This window comes from Stigmatopora nigra, chromosome 2 (assembly GCF_051989575.1).
Source record: "Stigmatopora nigra isolate UIUO_SnigA chromosome 2, RoL_Snig_1.1, whole genome shotgun sequence".
Lineage (NCBI taxonomy): Eukaryota > Metazoa > Chordata > Actinopteri > Syngnathiformes > Syngnathidae > Stigmatopora > Stigmatopora nigra.
The window spans coordinates 20,134,418-20,152,292 of NC_135509.1; the positions used below are offsets into that span (position 1 = coordinate 20,134,418).

The 17,875-nt window shown below is 43.9% G+C and overlaps 1 protein-coding gene across 1 annotated transcript in view; it reads left to right on the forward strand.

The window, feature by feature from the left end:
- Nucleotides 1–17,875, forward strand: part of LOC144181034 (NT-3 growth factor receptor-like) — an 88,875-nt gene that overhangs the window by 2,490 nt on the left and 68,510 nt on the right. Inside the window, exons 2-7 of the mRNA XM_077709272.1 lie at nucleotides 921–995; nucleotides 2,057–2,128; nucleotides 6,828–6,899; nucleotides 12,099–12,253; nucleotides 13,622–13,764; nucleotides 14,669–14,813. Coding sequence (XP_077565398.1) covers nucleotides 921–995; nucleotides 2,057–2,128; nucleotides 6,828–6,899; nucleotides 12,099–12,253; nucleotides 13,622–13,764; nucleotides 14,669–14,813 — 662 coding nt within the window. The remainder of the gene's footprint in view (nucleotides 1–920; nucleotides 996–2,056; nucleotides 2,129–6,827; nucleotides 6,900–12,098; nucleotides 12,254–13,621; nucleotides 13,765–14,668; nucleotides 14,814–17,875) is intronic.

Here is a 17,875-nt window from a genome sequence, read left to right on the forward strand (position 1 = left end):
AAAACATTTGCACTTGTGTTTGAAGTTCTCCGTTTAACACAGTAGTTCATTCCAATGTCAAACATATTGTTTTATTTTCAGAAATAACCAATAGTAGCTACAACCCTTCGACAGGTGTCATCAAATCAAATCAAAAGCCTTTATTTTCATCATACACAGCTGCATATAACAACATTGGTGGTGCTACTCCAAGCTTTTCAATGTGATTTCCCAGTTAAAAAAAAAGATAAATAGTAGTATAAAAGTATAAAAGGTCACATGATTTTCAATCGTCAGGTTTGCCTGTATGTTTAGTCAAGGGCCATGAACTTAAGACATTAATCATTCACAATGTGAAGATACCTCTATGACTCTCCCTTTCTGAGTCACATGGTCACAAGGGGTGTATTATGTTGCTTTAGCTTCTGGTTTTAACTGGTACTGTGCAATCTCATATTGATTTAAGACCAATTTAAAAAAAATCCATCGGATAACATTTACTTGTGACCGAGTAGTTAGCTCATTGGCCCCACAGTTCCAAGATCAAGTGTTCAATCTCAACTCCTCCTTTTATTCTAATTTAGAGTGTCCCTTGCCTGTTGCCCATAGTTTGCTTGGATAGGCTTCGACGTATTCCATCACTTTAAGTAAGACAGCAAAGAGGAGTGTTGCGTTTAATAATAAGACTATCGCCCGTGTTGAAGCTACTTTGGCATTATAGTGAAAGAAGAACGTAGCCTTGGATCATATGGTGTGCATTGTTTCGTACATAAATCTCAACCCCTGGCATAACTATAAAACACTGCGACTTATAGTCCAGAAAATATGGCGCATATTTGTTTATTACTTTATTGTGATCATCACACTGAACGTAGGCTAAATAAATTTAACTGAATTTCTCCTGATAAATAATGCATACTTAATTTTGTGCTTCTCTACAGTCACATAGAGAACTGGACTGGACCATGGATATTGTCAGATGCTCATTTAGAAACCTACATTGGCTTGCAGAGGCTGTAAGTCATATACTATTTTTTTCAAAATTTTGCTTGTTAGACCAAATTTTTAATTTGAGAGACTACTGTAAAAACATGCCAACATACATTTCACTAATGAATAAAAGAGAGGAGCATGTCACCCTATAAATCATTGGATTAATCATAAAACTCCATAGATTATGATTAGTATTGTATATTAAGACTACTACAAGTAAAAAGTTGTTTTACTTATTTAATGTAAGGAAGCACCACAATTTGCTGTTACATATGTTAATAAAATGTACATGTATTAATTATTAATATATGTTATATTGTCAGCTATAGTGTTCTTAATCCAACACATCCCTGCACAGTTTTGCAGTTTAGACCTTGTTTGATTTCTAACCTAGGATTTGTTTGCCATGGGTAAAAGCTTCAGACAATTTAGTCACTAGCACTTAGACCAGGGGTGGGCAAACTTTTTGGCCCGGGGGCCACATTGACTTTAAAAATTTGACAGATGGGCCGGGTCAGCACAAAATAAGATACATATAAAAAACTGCATCCGTTAACAGTACACATGAAACATAAACGGAAAAAAGGACTAAAATATTAACATACTCATCACTCATCATTAAAGTAAAAAGTATAAAGCACAAAGTAAAGTAAAAAGGAATGTATTAAGAAAAAAATAGAGGGGCTGTAAAACACGAAAAACAAATAACAGTGGACAGAGCTACTGCCACTGGCCGGATGGGGCCCGCGGGCTGTAGTTTGCCCATGTCTGACTTAGACTCACAATCCCCTCCACCAGGATGAGATGACGACTAATGGAGCCAAGTTTATAGGTGCTCACAGTGAAAAGCAACCTGTATTAAAATATAATTTACCTTTAAATTTAATTTCAAGCATCCAAAATGAATTTGTTTGTAAAGCTTAAAGAAAATTTGGAGAAATACCTTCATACATTTACAGAACCTTTTGGGAAATTACTCTTAATTTTGTAATTACTTTGTTAAAGCAATGTGTCACTCCGCAGCCTTCCTTTTCCTCAGCAATGCCTGCAGAAATAATTTTCTCACAATTATTTGCCATTGTAGGACCCTTACAAGGAGTAGCCTGCGTACCGTCCAGCAAGGGGTTTTCTCCCAAAATCCACACCTAAGCTACATGTAAGTTTTCATACTCAATTGTTAGCTTTTAAGAACATGCATGTTATTGTCCTTATTTGGATAGCTGCTTCGACGAAACATTTTTCAGGCACACTTGAAATGTTTACCCTGAGCATGTGAATCTATCTTCCCAGTAAAAATTGGGAGGACCTGTGTAAAGTTCTTTTAGAGGAAAAGAATGTTCTAGGATGTCATCCCATGATGCCTGACTTTGTTCCAGGCAGTCTTGAATTGATCCCCACTCGGTGGCAGTGTAATTGTGAGAGTCAGTGATCTGTCTCTCTGTGTGCCCTACGACTGTCTGGCGACCATTTTGGTCTACATTTTGCCAGAAGACACATTGGTTAGGTTCCGGCAACCCCTGCGACCCTTTCGAGGATGGGTGGTATGGAAGATGAATGAATGCTCTAGGATAGTGTAGTACAATGGTCCTCAACCTGTCGCGGACTCGGGGAGGGTACATGGACGTTTCATTGACGGACACTTGGTCCCCGGAAGTTTCGTCGAACGGACGTTTGGTCGACGAACAGGTCTCTCTCTTTCATGATAATAATTTTTATAGAGCGAGATATTACCTGGTTGATCGCTTTCAGTAAACAGTAAACAGTACAGTAAACTCTCTTTCTCTCTCGTCCGTCGATCAAAACGTCCGTCGACCAAAACGTCCTCCGACCAAACGTCCTCCGACCAAACGTCCTCCGACCAAACGTCCTCCGACCAAACGTCCTCCGACCAAACGTCCTCCGACCAAACGTCCTCCGACCAAACGTCCTTCGACCAAACGTCCTTCGACCAAACGTCCTCTGACCAAACGTCCTTCTAAAAGGGTTGGCTACCAGATGACCGATTCAAGACTACTAAATGATAATACAGACAGGACAGTCTAGCTTGCTAAGCTAAATAAAACTATTAATAATAATTCATGGCTACAGTAGTATTCATAAGTTTTAAGTTAAACATTTTGTCTACACATCTCAGCTATGTTGCTTCCTGACAGCATCGTAATATTCAGGTTCAGTCGCCGGATTTCGGTGCGGGCAGGCGCAAGCTTAATTCACACCGCTGGTGGTATGATTGGTCGTTTATCTCTCTGTGGGCCCTATGACTGACTGGCGACCAGTGTAGTCTGCCTTTCGCCCGAAGACAGCTGGGGTAGGCTCCAGCAATCCCTGCAACTCTTTCGAGGATAGGCGGTATTGAAAATGAAAGCTATTGTTGGATGTTCTTTTCTTTCTTCTGAAAGATCTCGAGACAAGTGTTAATAAAATATAGGCAAGACATTATTCAAGTTTCCATGAGCAGTTCTCTTTGTTGGCTCAAGAAAAGGCAAGATTCCCATTCTGAATCCATTTCTTAAAGCCTTCATTGCCACCGCCCAAAGTGGGCCTTGACCAAAACATATGTTGAGGTAAAAGATTTCAGAATATAACAGCTTTCTTTCAACTAAAGGAGCACGATGTCTATACAGGCCAGGTATTATCAAATTAGTAAAAGCTTGCAACTGCCAGAACACACCTAAATTGTTTATACAACATCCATCCAGAGTCACCTGCTTTTTTTCACACATTGTTGTGAAGACTCTGCCCATACACAATGATCAGATGAAGCAATGCCATTGGTCTGGAAGGATGAAGCATCCTCCATTCTGGCGGGAAAATCTATTTAGAATAGGACACAAACATACAAACAAAGTTAATTTTTATAGCAAATAAGTCATAACAGTACATTGTGAAATTATACAAAATTAATAATAAAATGCACTAGATTCAGTGTAATTTTGTGATTACTGGCGTTTCAATTTAAACAATTCTATATTTGGTTACAAAAGATAATAGATTTTTAGCACCCCTTCCATAGATCTGTTGATCCAATTTAATCAAGGGTGTTACGACTCCCCCTGGAGTAGGATATAGTTATAGTATTTGTTCAAGCATTAAGGTTCTCTGCTCCTCCTCCTCCTGTCTTGTTCTCTCTTCACCCCTTCTCTTCCCTTCCTCCATTTTCAATCGTTTCTGCTCATTTTGGCTACCATGCTGTTTCTAAGACGGGCCTGGACTCCTGCAGGGTGTGGAGAAAAGAGTGCCGTCCATAGACCTGCTGCCATTTTGGAGCTTCTCGATTTCTGCTTCCAGTCTTGTTTGTTCAATCTCCTTCTCCATTTGCTTGAGGGCTAGCTGATGGGCAAGCTCTCTATCCCTAGCCTCATATTGCATACGTAACATCTTTAGAGCAACATGGGGATCTTCCCTAATTGATACAGCACCATATCCCTCTGGTTTTCCTTTTAAACCAGCCCTGGGATTTCTAACTAGAGCCTTTACACTAGAGGTGATACCATCCCTGCCTACCTCATCTTTCTCCCTCCTGCCTGATTCCTCAGAATCAACCAGAGACTGAGAGGAAACATCCGCAGACGCTCCTCCTGTGGCTTCTAAGTACTGCTCTGCTATTAATATATGGATAACCTCCTGCTTCAAATTAGCCAGACTGGTAGTCCTGGACAGAGTGAACCCTAGATGAGCGGCAAGACCTAACAGATCTCTCCTCTTACATTGGTCAACCTGATCGACAGTGCCAAGTTCAAAAAAGGAACTCTTCCGCATCAAAGTCCATCCTGCTAGTTACAGCACTACACTACACTGAATGATAGCTATTAAATGTGCCTACCTGTTACGACTCCCCCTGGGGTAAGATATACTTGGGAGTCACAACTATCACAGCACTGCTTGCACAGCCTTCACCGGCCTACGGCTTATGCAGTCCGCACCACCCTTTGACCAAACTGCTGCTGTGATAACCAATCTTAATGATATCCCGGACCAGCCCCCACTTGTTACGACTCCCCCTGGGTATGATATACCAGGGAGTCGCAACTATCACAGCAGACAGGTTCGGTCAAAGATGAGTCCAGACAAACACTGCAAGTAGCCTTCAGTTATATTTTATTTACAATAAAGTCCATAAAACTGGTCTACGGGATAACATAGGGGAAGCACGAGATATTAAAGTGGCACTCTCAAATAAACACGGTAAAACCCCCTCCCAGACAGGTGTCCAAATGAACACCCACAAAATACAGGAAATAAGACCGAGGGGTGCCACTGTCAAATTGATGTAATAAAGTCTAGACAGGGGAATAACTATGTGTCTAAATGCACAAACTATATGTATACCCCGGGGTGTCTAAACTTATCTGAAGTCCCCCTATGCAACCAAAAATCATTAACTTTGTCAACACATACTAAATATAACAGGGAGTAACGTACTCACAAGCCTGCAAGTCAGCAAGGCATCAAGGCATCAAGGGCAAGGGCAAGGGTGAACTGACAACTGAAAAGGGTTTAAATAAGGGCAGGAAGTGAATCTTGATTGAAAGAGGGATGATTGGGGAAGTAGTCACAGCTGTGTTGGCCTGGGCAGGGCTTTGTCACAGGGGTGGAGCCACAGCTGCAGGTACCTGTAAAGAAAAGAAAGCACACACCTCCTACATAGTGTGTGTGTCCAGGCTGCCAGCCGTAACAAAGGGGAAACAAAATCAGGAGGTAAGCATATGCAGAATCTGCAGACGTAAAGAAAAGTCAGATGAAGAATTGCTAAATCCTAATATGAACCGAAAGTGATTGTTTTTGGGCATTTGCTTTTACTCCACGTTTACCGGTGTCATACTTTTTTCTTTTTTCTGTAAAACTTCAATGCTTGTACACATTTGAGTAAATGAAAAATTTAGATTTATCACCATGGAACATTATGTTAAAAAATGGAGTCAAAAAGGTTTCAGCGAATGTTTGGGGAAACTGTCTAAATTACAGGCGTATAGTTTATTGGTGAAACAATAATTCATGATGTAATGACTTTTGGGACAGGAGTCTCCTAGTTTACATTGAGAATATATGAATTCCTATTGAAGTAGTGGTTCACTAGCCTGACGTCGGTGTGGGCAGGCATGGGCTCGATTTCTGCTGGTGTAGGTGGATTCTGAGTGCGAATGGTCACCTGTCTCTGTATGTACCCTATAGCTCTTCAGCGAAGTCAGCTGGAAAAGGCTCCAGCAACCCACGCAAGCCGTATTATGGAAGATGAATAAATTATATCCTATTAGATATTAGAGATATTCTAAAATGTGGGGTATCATAAGGAGAGGGATCGAGCCCCACATACCCAGTTAAAGGGACATATTTATATCACTCTAAAACAAGGGCCTGCGATCGGCTGGCCACGGATTCAGGGTGCCCTTCGCCTCTGGCCTGAAGACAGCTGGGATTGGCTCCAGCACCTCCCGCAACCCGAATGAGGATAAAGCGGTTCAGAAAATGAGATGAGAGAAAACAAGGGTAGGCAAACTATTGAATGAAGGGCCGCAGTGGGTGCGGGTTTTCATTCCAACCCATAAAGACGACACCTTTTCACCAATCTGGTGTCCAACAAGTGCAATCAGTGGATTACAGTGAGGCGCTTCTTTTTTTCCCAGCAGAAACCCCATTTGTTAAACTTTTTGTACTGAATAGATTGGAAAAAAAAAACCTGCACCCACAGCCACCCTTGAGGACCGGTTTGCCCACCCCTGCTCTAAAATCTCTCTTTTCCAGGATATGTATATATTGTGATATATTTGCACTGCATGCTGTTCAACATACAATATAAATGACAATAAATTCAAAATATTCAATTCCGCACATTTGTTTTCTACTTTCTTCATCAGAAACCTGTCGAAAAACCCAATGCTATCTGTGCTGCCATGGCAGATTTTTGAAAATATTCAACTCGAGGAACTGTAAGTTAACACAGTGATTCAGACAGCAGATGGGAATGAAGTGGCTTGCATATATTCTTCTCATACCAGAGGTTTTGAATGGCATATTATTGGTTCATTTAGATTTTTATTCTGACTGCTGGGTGACAGTTGAAGCTTGCCACTAGTAAGGACTGAAAGGGTTCGTCTAAACTAGTACTATTCCATGAACTACCAAATTGTGAAATGACTATTTTATGGGTATTTTTACAGTGGCATATTGAAGTATAAGCCCGTAAAATAAAATAAAAACATGTAGTGTATTGTACTTTGGAGTATCTCACATAATGTTCTATCATTTCAAACACTAGTGGTTAATATTGATCGTTTTTCTTCCTGTTTTCTCAATCTCCAGCAAATTTAAACTTTGAGTGTTTTTTCATTTTTCATTGTGCGTAACCTAAAAGCACTTATACAATAATCACATTTCAATTTAGCATCTTGCTATGCATTGGTACACAACTTGCCGTCACAGGATTGTTCACTGTGCATACAATTAAAAAAAACAAAAACAAAACAAGATTTTTTTTAAAACCTGCAATGACATTGGTGTCTCTACTTATAAAATTAATTGGTTCCTTTGTGGCTTTTGTAACCCAGATTTTTTTGTGAGGCATATTGTAAATTGAATTAGTAGCATGATTTGTTTCATGATCTCTAATAGCACCACTAAATCATTTTAAAAAGTATACAAATTGTGTATAAAATATGTATGTTGCATGTATGTTTGCATAAGTATGTATGAATGTGTACATGTGTATATGTGTGCGTATGTGTGTGTGTGTGTGGGTGTGTGGGTCTGTATGTGTGTTTGTGTGTGTGTGTATATCTATGTATGTATGTATGTGTGTATGTGCATGTGCATGTGCATGTGCATGTGCATGTGCATGTGCGTGTGTGCGTGTGTGCGTGTGTGCGTGTGTGTGTGTGTGTGTGTGTGTGTGTGTGTGTGTGTGTGTGTGTGTGTGTGTGTGTGTGTGTGTGTGTGTGTGTGTGTGTGTGTGTGTGTGTGTGTGTGTGTGTGTGTGTGTGTGTGTGTGTTACGACTCCCCCTGGGGTATGATATACCAGGGAGTCACAACTATCACAGCAGACAGGTTCGGTCAAAGATGAGTTCGGACACACATTGCAAGTAGCCTTCAATTATTTTTATTTACAATAAAGTCAATAAAACAGACTACGGGATAACATAGGGGAAGCACAAGATATTAAAGTGGCACCCTCAAATAAACATGGTAAAACCCACTCCCAGACAGGTGTCCAAATGAACACCCACAAAAATACAGGAAATAAGACCGAAGGATGCCACTGTTAAACTGAAGTAATATAATCTAGACAGGGGAATAACTGTGTCTAAATGCACAAACTACATGTATACCCAAAGGTGTCTAAACTTATCTCAAGTCCCCCTATGCAACCCAAAATCATTAACAACACATACAAAATATAACAGGGAGTAACATACTCACAAGCCTGCAACTCAGCAAGGCATCAAGGCATCAATGACAAAGGCAAAGGCAAGGGCAAGGGCAAGCTGACAACTGAAAAGGCTTTAAATAAGGGCAGGAGGGATGATTGGGGAATTAATTACAGCTGTGTTGGCCTGGGCAGGGCTCTGTCACAGGGGTGGAGCCACAGTTGCAGATACCTGTAAAGAAAAGAAAGCACACACCTCCTACATAGTGTGTGTCCAGGGTGCCAGCCGTAACACCTCCCCCCTCAAGAGTCAACCTGTTGACGAAATCGAACCACCAACCTGCCTCAATCAATCAATACACTCCTGTTAAAACTCTCCTAAACTTGAGATAGGGCATTATACATAATTTCTTCTGCGCCGGCTTCCATTTTTGCGCCGATATCCTCTTCTGCGCCAGCGTGCTTTACTGCGCCCCCTTTTGCGGCGGCCAGTCACGAGACAAGGAAGTGGTCGGTCCGGTGGGCGTCCGCGCCAGCCGATGACAAGGCGTGGCCGGTCTGGCGGGCATCCGCGCCGGCCGGTGATGAGCCGTGGCCGATCTGGCGGGCGTCCATGCCAGCCAGAAACAAGACGAGGAAGTGGTCAGTCCGGCGGGCGTCCGCGCCAGCTGATGACAAGGCGTGGCCGGTCTGGCGGGCGTCCGCGCCGGCCGGTGATGAGCCGTGGCCGATCTGGCGGGCGTCCACGCCAGCCAGAAACGAGACGAGGAAGTGGTCGGTCCGGCGGGCGTCCGCGCCAGCCGATGACAAGGCGTGGCCGGTCTGGCGGGCGTCCGCGCCGGCCGGTGATGAGCCGTGGCCGATCTGGCGGGCGTCCACGCCAGCCAGAAACGAGACGAGGAAGTGGTCGGTGGTCCGGCGGGCGTCCCTGCCGGCTGGTGACAAGACGTAGCCGGTCTGGCGGGCGTCCGCGCCGGCCGATGATGAGCCGTGGCCGATCTGGCGGGCATCCGCGCTGGTCCTTTAAGTCTTGGCCAAGCCCCCTTCCTTTAGGAGACACTAAAATTTTAGAACGGTCAGGCACCTTACCCTGGTTGTTCGGAGGGTCGCCAACTCCCTCGTCCAGGGGTGCCAGAGCTTTGCCGGTCTTGCAGTCGCCGGCACCATCATCCAGGGGCGCCGGAGCCTTGCTACCACTTCTGGGCGGGCAGTCGCTGGCCAGAACGGTGCTTGGCAGAACAGTGCTAGAAAGAACTGTGCCTGGAAGGCCGGCCGGCACCGGAACTTGGGGTGCTTTCTGCAGGCTGATCTCCGCGGCGGACATTTTCTTCTTGCCTTGTTCTTTTTCAAGCCGCTCTTGCTCCAATTTTTTTCTTTCTAAATTTTCCTGCTCCAAAATATTTTCTCTTTCAATCAGTTCTTTTTCTTTTCGCTCTGCTTCCAAGGCCTTTTCTCTTTCTAGTCGATCTTGCTCTAAGGCCTTTTCTCTTTCTAGTCGATCTTGCTCCAAGGCTTTTTCTCTCTCTTGCCTCTTAAATTCCAAAACTCTTTCTTTCTCAAGCCGTTCTTGCTCAAGACGTGCTTTCTCTAGACGTGCAAGCTTCAAAGCTTTTTCTCTCTTGCCTCTTAAATTCCAAAACTCTTTCTTTCTCAAGCCGTTCTTGCTCAAGACGTGCTTTCTCTAGACGTGCAAGCTCCAAAGCTTTTTCTTTCTCAAGCCGTTCTTGAGCTACAAGTGCTTTCTCTACACGCTCAAGCTCCAAAGCTTTTTTCTTCTCAAGCCGTTCTTGAGCTACACGTGCTATCTCTACACGCTCAAGCTCCAAAGCTTTTTTCTTCTCAAGCCGTTCTTGAGCTACACGTGCTTTCTCTACACGCTCAAGCTCCTTTTGGCTACCATGCTGTTTCCAAGAAGGGCTTGGACTCCAGCAGGGTGTGGAGAAAAGAGTGCCGTCCATAGACCTGCTGCCATTTGGGAGCTTCTCGAGTTCAGCTTCCAGTCTTGCTAGTTCAATCTCCTTTTCCTTGAGAGCTAGCTGATGGGCATATTGCAAATCAAACTCCATTTTCTTGAGGGCCAGCTGATGAGCATACTCCCTATCCCTAGCCTCATATTGCATACGTAATATCTTTAGAGCAATGTGGGGATTTTCCCCAATAGATACAGCACCATATCCCTCTGGTTTTCCTTTTAAACAAGCCCTGGGATTTATAACTAGAGCCTTTACATTCAAGGTGACAGCATCCCTGCCTACCTCATCTTTCTCCATCCTGCCTGATTCCTCAGAATCGACCAGAGACTGAGAGGAAACACCCGCAGATGCTCCTCCTGTGGCTTCTAAGTACTGCGCTGCTATTAATATATGGATAACCTCCTGCTTCAATTCAGCTAGCCTGGTAGTCCTGGACAGAGTGAACCCTAGATGAGCGGCACGACCTAACAGATCTCTCCTCTTACATTGGTCAACCTGATCTACAGTGCCAAGTTAAAAAAGGAACTCTTCCGCATCAAAGTCCATCCTGCTAGTTACAGCACTACACTAGACTGAACGATAGCTATTAAATGTGCCTACCTCAACACTGCTTGCCCAGCCTTCACCGGCCTACTGCCCATGCAGTCCGTACCACCAATGACCAAACAGCTGCTGTGATAACAGATCTTAATGATATCCCGGACGAGCCCCCACTTGTTACGACTCCCCCTGGGGTATGATATACCAGGGAGTCGCAACTATCACAGCAGACAGGTTCGGTCAAAGATGAGTTCGGACACACATTGCAAGTAGCCTTCAGTTATTTTTATTTACAATAAAGTCAATAAAACAGACTACGGGATAACATAGGGGAAGCACAAGATATTAAAGTGGCACCCTCAAATAAACACGGTAAAACCCACTCCCAGACAGGTGTCCAAATGAACACCCACAAAAATACAGGAAATATGACCGAAGGATGCCACTGTTAAACTGATGTAATATAATCTAGACAGGGGAATAACTGTGTCTAAATGCACAAACTACATGTATACCCAAAGGTGTCTAAACTTAACTCAAGTCCCCCTATGCAACCCAAAATCATTAACAACACATACAAAATATAACAGGGAGTAACATACTCACAAGCCTGCAACTCAGCAAGGCATCAAGGCATCAATGGCAAAGGCAAAGGCAAGGGCAAGGGCAAGCTGACAACTGAAAAGGCTTTAAATAAGGGCAGGAGGGATGATTGGGGAATTAATTACAGCTGTGTTGGCCTGGGCAGGGCTCTGTCACAGGGGTGGAGCCACAGCTTCAGATACCTGTAAAGAAAAGAAAGCACACACCTCCTACATAGTGTGTGTCCAGGGTGCCAGCCGTAACAGTGTGTCTGTGTGTGTGTGTGGGTGTGTGGGTGTGGGTGTGTGTGTGTCCGTGTGTGTGTGTGTGTGTGTGTGTGTCTGTGTGTGTGTGTGTGTGTGTGTGTGTGGGTGTGGGTGTGTGGGTGTGTGTGTGTGTGTGTGTGTGTGTGTGTGTGTGTGTATGTATGTACGTATCTATCTATTGCACAATTTGTGGTTGACTAAATACTTATTTGCCACATTGCAAGCAAGCATGAATGCATAGGGCTAATGGAATGTTTATACAGCATATAAATAAACAGGACTGTTCATACAGAATTACAAAGACAATGATTCATTGATGAACTAATGGGTGTGATGTCTGTTTTTTTGTTTGTTTTTTACCTTTGACTGGTACATTTTGCCAATGTGTTTTTTCTTGATGACAGACATTTAGAAGACACTATCTTTGATTGTGGGTGTGATATTCGTTGGCTTCAACTATCGCAACAAAGAGGAGTTGCCGGTCTAAGTAGTCAACAATTATACTGCTATAATGGCTCAGAGAAGATACTACTACAAGAAATGCAAATAAACAAATGCGGTAAGTTTGCTTATAATACTGCTCAACTTTATTGCTGTCCCTTCATTGTTTGGACAAATCCTAATATATCTTCAGAAATAAGTGGAAACTTACAAATCCATAAAATCTATATTTTTATTATTTTTCAATTAGTTATTCACAATAATGAATTTATGGTGCTAATAATGTTGAGCAGAGCTGGATACATTTTATTTTATCTACCTGTTAGTTGAGAACAAAAAGACAATTGTTGCACTATTTAAAAAATATCTTTCGAAAAATGGGTTCGATGAGAAAGAAAAATTTAATAATATTGCCCATGGTGGCAATATTGGTGCCCATTGGTGCTGCCATCTTGGTGCTTATCAATTTTTCACGCCTTTCCCAACTTGATACAAAATGAGAACTCTTTTTTTGGCATAAATGGTAAAAATGGCGGTGAAAATGCATGTAGAGTATGCAAAAGAGGAATGTATAACATATACAGAAGCAGGAGTATGCCTTTTAGGAAAAATTAAGGCAAGAGTGACGGTCAATTTTAAAAGAATGATGAATTTTACTTATTTATGCAATGTTTTGGTTATTTTTGGAAAACCTTGTAAACCAAAGTGAAAATATGATGAAAATAAATAATCACACATGATGTTGCATAGTTCATGCAATTAACTTAAACCACCACAAGTGACCAGCAAGCTAACATATTTCAGGTCAGGCATATTCATCGATAATACTTTCAAGAACTCAAACCTTGAGTTTACACACTTAGAGAAGGTAAATAAATTCAATAACTTGTCTATTAGGATTTGACAGGCGTTTCTGGCCACCATAGTGTCAACTCTCTACAATGCAGGGTTTGAAAAAAAGTACCATGAGAATGTTAACATAAAACATCCACTTATCCATAAATTATGCATTATCTATTTCTTCTCCCCGAAACACTATTTTTTATTCGTAGGGATTATAGACTATACTTGATCTTTTCTCTGGAATGAGGCACCAAGCATAGTAAAACATTGTAAGACAATTTATGGCAGAGGTGGGTAAACCAGTCCTAGAGGGCTGCTGTAAGTACAGGGTTTTTTTTTCCAATCGATCCAGCACAGACACATTGACCAATGAGATTTCTGCAGAATAAAAGGAGCACCTGACTGCAATCCACTGATTGCACCTGTAGGACACCAGATTGGTGAAAAGTTGTCCTCTTTAATGGCTGGAATGAAAACCTGCACTCGCTGCTGCCCTTTGAGGAATAGTTTGCCCACCCCTGATTTATGTAATGTGCTAAGAAAACTATGCATGCACTCCGAGTTCCACCTGGTTCCTGGACACTAAATGTAAAATTTAATGTTTGGTGAATAATACATGGTCTAAAATACAACTCTTTTCCAGACCTTCCAGATATCACTCTGAGCAACAGCAACCTCACAGTTGAAGAGGGTGGCAGTGTATTTGCCACATGTAATGGCTCAGGATCACCATTACCTGAAGTGACCTGGCGTGTTCCAGATTTACACTTAGGAGATCCGCAAGAGGTAAGGAAATAGACAAAGATCTTCTAAAATTATGGAAAATGCTTATTGTAAATTTAAGACACCGATTTAAAAAAATAAAGAAAACTGCATTTATAGAAAAATTGCCACGTATATAAAGTATCGCTAGCTCCAAAGTCATGATAGGACAGAGCCTGTCTTGGTTGTAATGCTGTGATAGTTTTGTAACTAGGATCTTTTTCATATCTCGAGCCCTCCATTTGCATGTAAAAAGCTTTTGCGCCTGGAAATTCCGTACCTGGAGCTATTTGTAAGTTAAAAGTATTGTATTTGTAAGTTAGAGGTATGACTCTATCTTATTTTATCTTATTTTTCATTTCAACATATTCATTTACACTGATTATGTTGACGTACATTTTAACTTTATACGAATTACACGGAATTTGGTTACATTGCCAACACAAGAACGAAAGTCAGTTGCAACTCGAGGACTCCCTGTATTTTGAAATAATTCATGAAAATAAGTTACAGGACCATGAAGTATAACATTTAAAAATTCAGAGCAGACTCTAAACTGCACCTTTGGATTAGCTCCAATTAGTGGCCAAATAAGATTTGGAAGTAAGATCAAGACTAACCCAGACTGAGTTATAACACCAGCTCACTGGGCATTAATGTCCCTGAGAAAGTTCAGCATATACATAATGGTGTTGTGTTTTGTGAAGCCAAGTATAACAATGCTTAAAATGACCAAAAAAGTAGCTGGCATAGATAACACACTGGTCTCTTGCCCAAAGTCAGCTGAGACCTGGAACTGAAGCTGTAGCTGAGGCTGTAACTATGAAAATAAAAAAATAAAAAAAAATAAAAAGATGCATGCGTATGTCTTCTTGATGATTAATTTATGATGGAAATAATATTGATGATGAGCAAATGCTTCCTCCAGGTCAGAATCTACAAAAACAATACTGTTCGTTCAATTACTATCACTTTGATAAATGTCAGGAGAGGTGACAACAAATACCCTCTGACCTGCACCGCCTCCAATGTCGTGGGCACGACCAACGTTTCCGTCCAAGTCAATGTTCACTGTAAGTTCCTGCCCACACATGCATATACAGTAAGTAAATGGGGGAAATAGGTAAAAAAGAAAATTTCTACTATAATTCCCAACAGTTACTGTCTGTTTGTATGTCTGTCTGATCATCTTTATTCAGACATTGTAGCTGCGTTCCAATCCACGCCATACATTTTTCTCACTGCTCAATGCTTGAGAAATGTGGGATTCACATTTCGTTCATTCTATGAAAAACACCCTGAAAAGCTTGGAGTAGCACCTCCAATTTCGTTATACACAGCTGTATATCATGACAATAAATGCTTTTGAATTTGAATCTGTCAGTTCTCGTGCAGCATTTTTTTTTATCTTCCCCATGGACATGTTCATCAGTGTACATTTGGCAGATGACTATCAAAGGACAACAGCTTGGCAGATCATTTATGAAAAGACTGAAGAGCAGTGGAACTGTCAGTGACAAAGAACATGCATGGTAGGCTGATTGGACAATCATACTGCGTGTGTGAGTTGTCCGTCTCCTTGTACCCTGTGATCGCCTGGCCACCACTGGCTCGGAGTCAGCTGGGATAGGACACTTGGTCGACAAATTGTCTGTTCGACAAAATGTCCGTTTGACGAAACGTCCGTTCGACGAAACGTCCGTTCGACGAAACGTCCGTTCGACGAAACGTCCGTTCGACGAAACGTCCGTTCGACGAAACGTCCGTTCGACGAAACGTCCGTTCGACGAAACGTCCGTTCGACGAAACGTCCGTTCGACGAAACGTCCGTTCGACGAAACGTCCGTTCGACGAAACGTCCGTTCGACGAAACGTCCGTTCGACGAAACGTCCGTTCGACGAAACGTCCGTTCGACGAAACGTCCGTTCGACGAAACGTCCGTTCGACGAAACGTCCGTTCGACGAAACGTCCGTTCGACGAAACGTCCGTTCGACGAAACGTCCGTTCGACGAAACGTCCGTTCGACGAAACGTCCGTTCGACGAAACGTCCGTTCGACGAAACGTCCGTTCGACGAAACGTCCGTTCGACGAAACGTCCGTTCGACGAAACGTCCGTTCGACGAAACGTCCGTTCGACGAAACGTCCGTTCGACGAAACGTCCGTTCGACGAAACGTCCGTTCGACGAAACGTCCGTTCGACGAAACGTCCGTTCGACGAAACGTCCGTTCGACGAAACGTCCGTTCGACGAAACGTCCGTTCGACGAAACGTCCGTTCGACGAAACGTCCGTTCGACGAAACGTCCGTTCGACGAAACGTCCGTTCGACGAAACGTCCGTTCGACGAAACGTCCGTTCGACGAAACGTCCGTTCGACGAAACGTCCGTTCGACGAAACGTCCGTTCGACGAAACGTCCGTTCGACGAAACGTCCGTTCGACGAAACGTCCGTTCGACGAAACGTCCGTTCGACGAAACGTCCGTTCGACGAAACGTCCGTTCGACGAAACGTCCGTTCGACGAAACGTCCGTTCGACGAAACGTCCGTTCGACGAAACGTCCGTTCGACGAAACGTCCGTTCGACGAAACGTCCGTTCGACGAAACGTCCGTTCGACGAAACGTCCGTTCGACGAAACGTCCGTTCGACGAAACGTCCGTTCGACGAAACGTCCGTTCGACGAAACGTCCGTTCGACGAAACGTCCGTTCGACGAAACGTCCGTTCGACGAAACGTCCGTTCGACGAAACGTCCGTTCGACGAAACGTCCGTTCGACGAAACGTCCGTTCGACGAAACGTCCGTTCGACGAAACGTCCGTTCGACGAAACGTCCGTTCGACGAAACGTCCGTTCGACGAAACGTCCGTTCGACGAAACGTCCGTTCGACGAAACGTCCGTTCGACGAAACGTCCGTTCGACGAAACGTCCGTTCGACGAAACGTCCGTTCGACGAAACGTCCGTTCGACGAAACGTCCGTTCGACGAAACGTCCGTTCGACGAAACGTCCGTTCGACGAAACGTCCGTTCGACGAAACGTCCGTTCGACGAAACGTCCGTTCGACGAAACGTCCGTTCGACGAAACGTCCGTTCGACGAAACGTCCGTTCGACGAAACGTCCGTTCGACGAAACGTCCGTTCGACGAAACGTCCGTTCGACGAAACGTCCGTTCGACGAAACGTCCGTTCGACGAAACGTCCGTTCGACGAAACGTCCGTTCGACGAAACGTCCGTTCGACGAAACGTCCGTTCGACGAAACGTCCGTTCGACGAAACGTCCGTTCGACGAAACGTCCGTTCGACGAAACGTCCGTTCGACGAAACGTCCGTTCGACGAAACGTCCGTTCGACGAAACGTCCGTTCGACGAAACGTCCGTTCGACGAAACGTCCGTTCGACGAAACGTCCGTTCGACGAAACGTCCGTTCGACGAAACGTCCGTTCGACGAAACGTCCGTTCGACGAAACGTCCGTTCGACGAAACGTCCGTTCGACGAAACGTCCGTTCGACGAAACGTCCGTTCGACGAAACGTCCGTTCGACGAAACGTCCGTTCGACGAAACGTCCGTTCGACGAAACGTCCGTTCGACGAAACGTCCGTTCGACGAAACGTCCGTTCGACGAAACGTCCGTTCGACGAAACGTCCGTTCGACGAAACGTCCGTTCGACGAAACGTCCGTTCGACGAAACGTCCGTTCGACGAAACGTCCGTTCGACGAAACGTCCGTTCGACGAAACGTCCGTTCGACGAAACGTCCGCTCGACGAAACGTCCGCTCGACGAAACGTCCGTTCGACGAAACGTCCGCTCGACGAAACGTCCGTTCGACGAAACGTCCGTTCGACGAAACGTCCGTTCGACGAAACGTCCGTTCGACGAAACGTCCGTTCGACGAAACGTCCGTTCGACGAAACGTCCGTTCGACGAAACGTCCGTTCAACGAAATGTCCGGGGACGAAGTGTCCGTCAACCAATTGTCCGTCAACGAAATGTCCGGGGACGAAGTGTCCGTCGACCAATTGTTCGTCAACGAAACGTCCGGTCACGCTATCCACAGATTTTTTATGGGGTTGAGATCTGGAGACTGCCTAGGCCATGTCTCATTTTCAATGTCCTCGCTGATGGAAG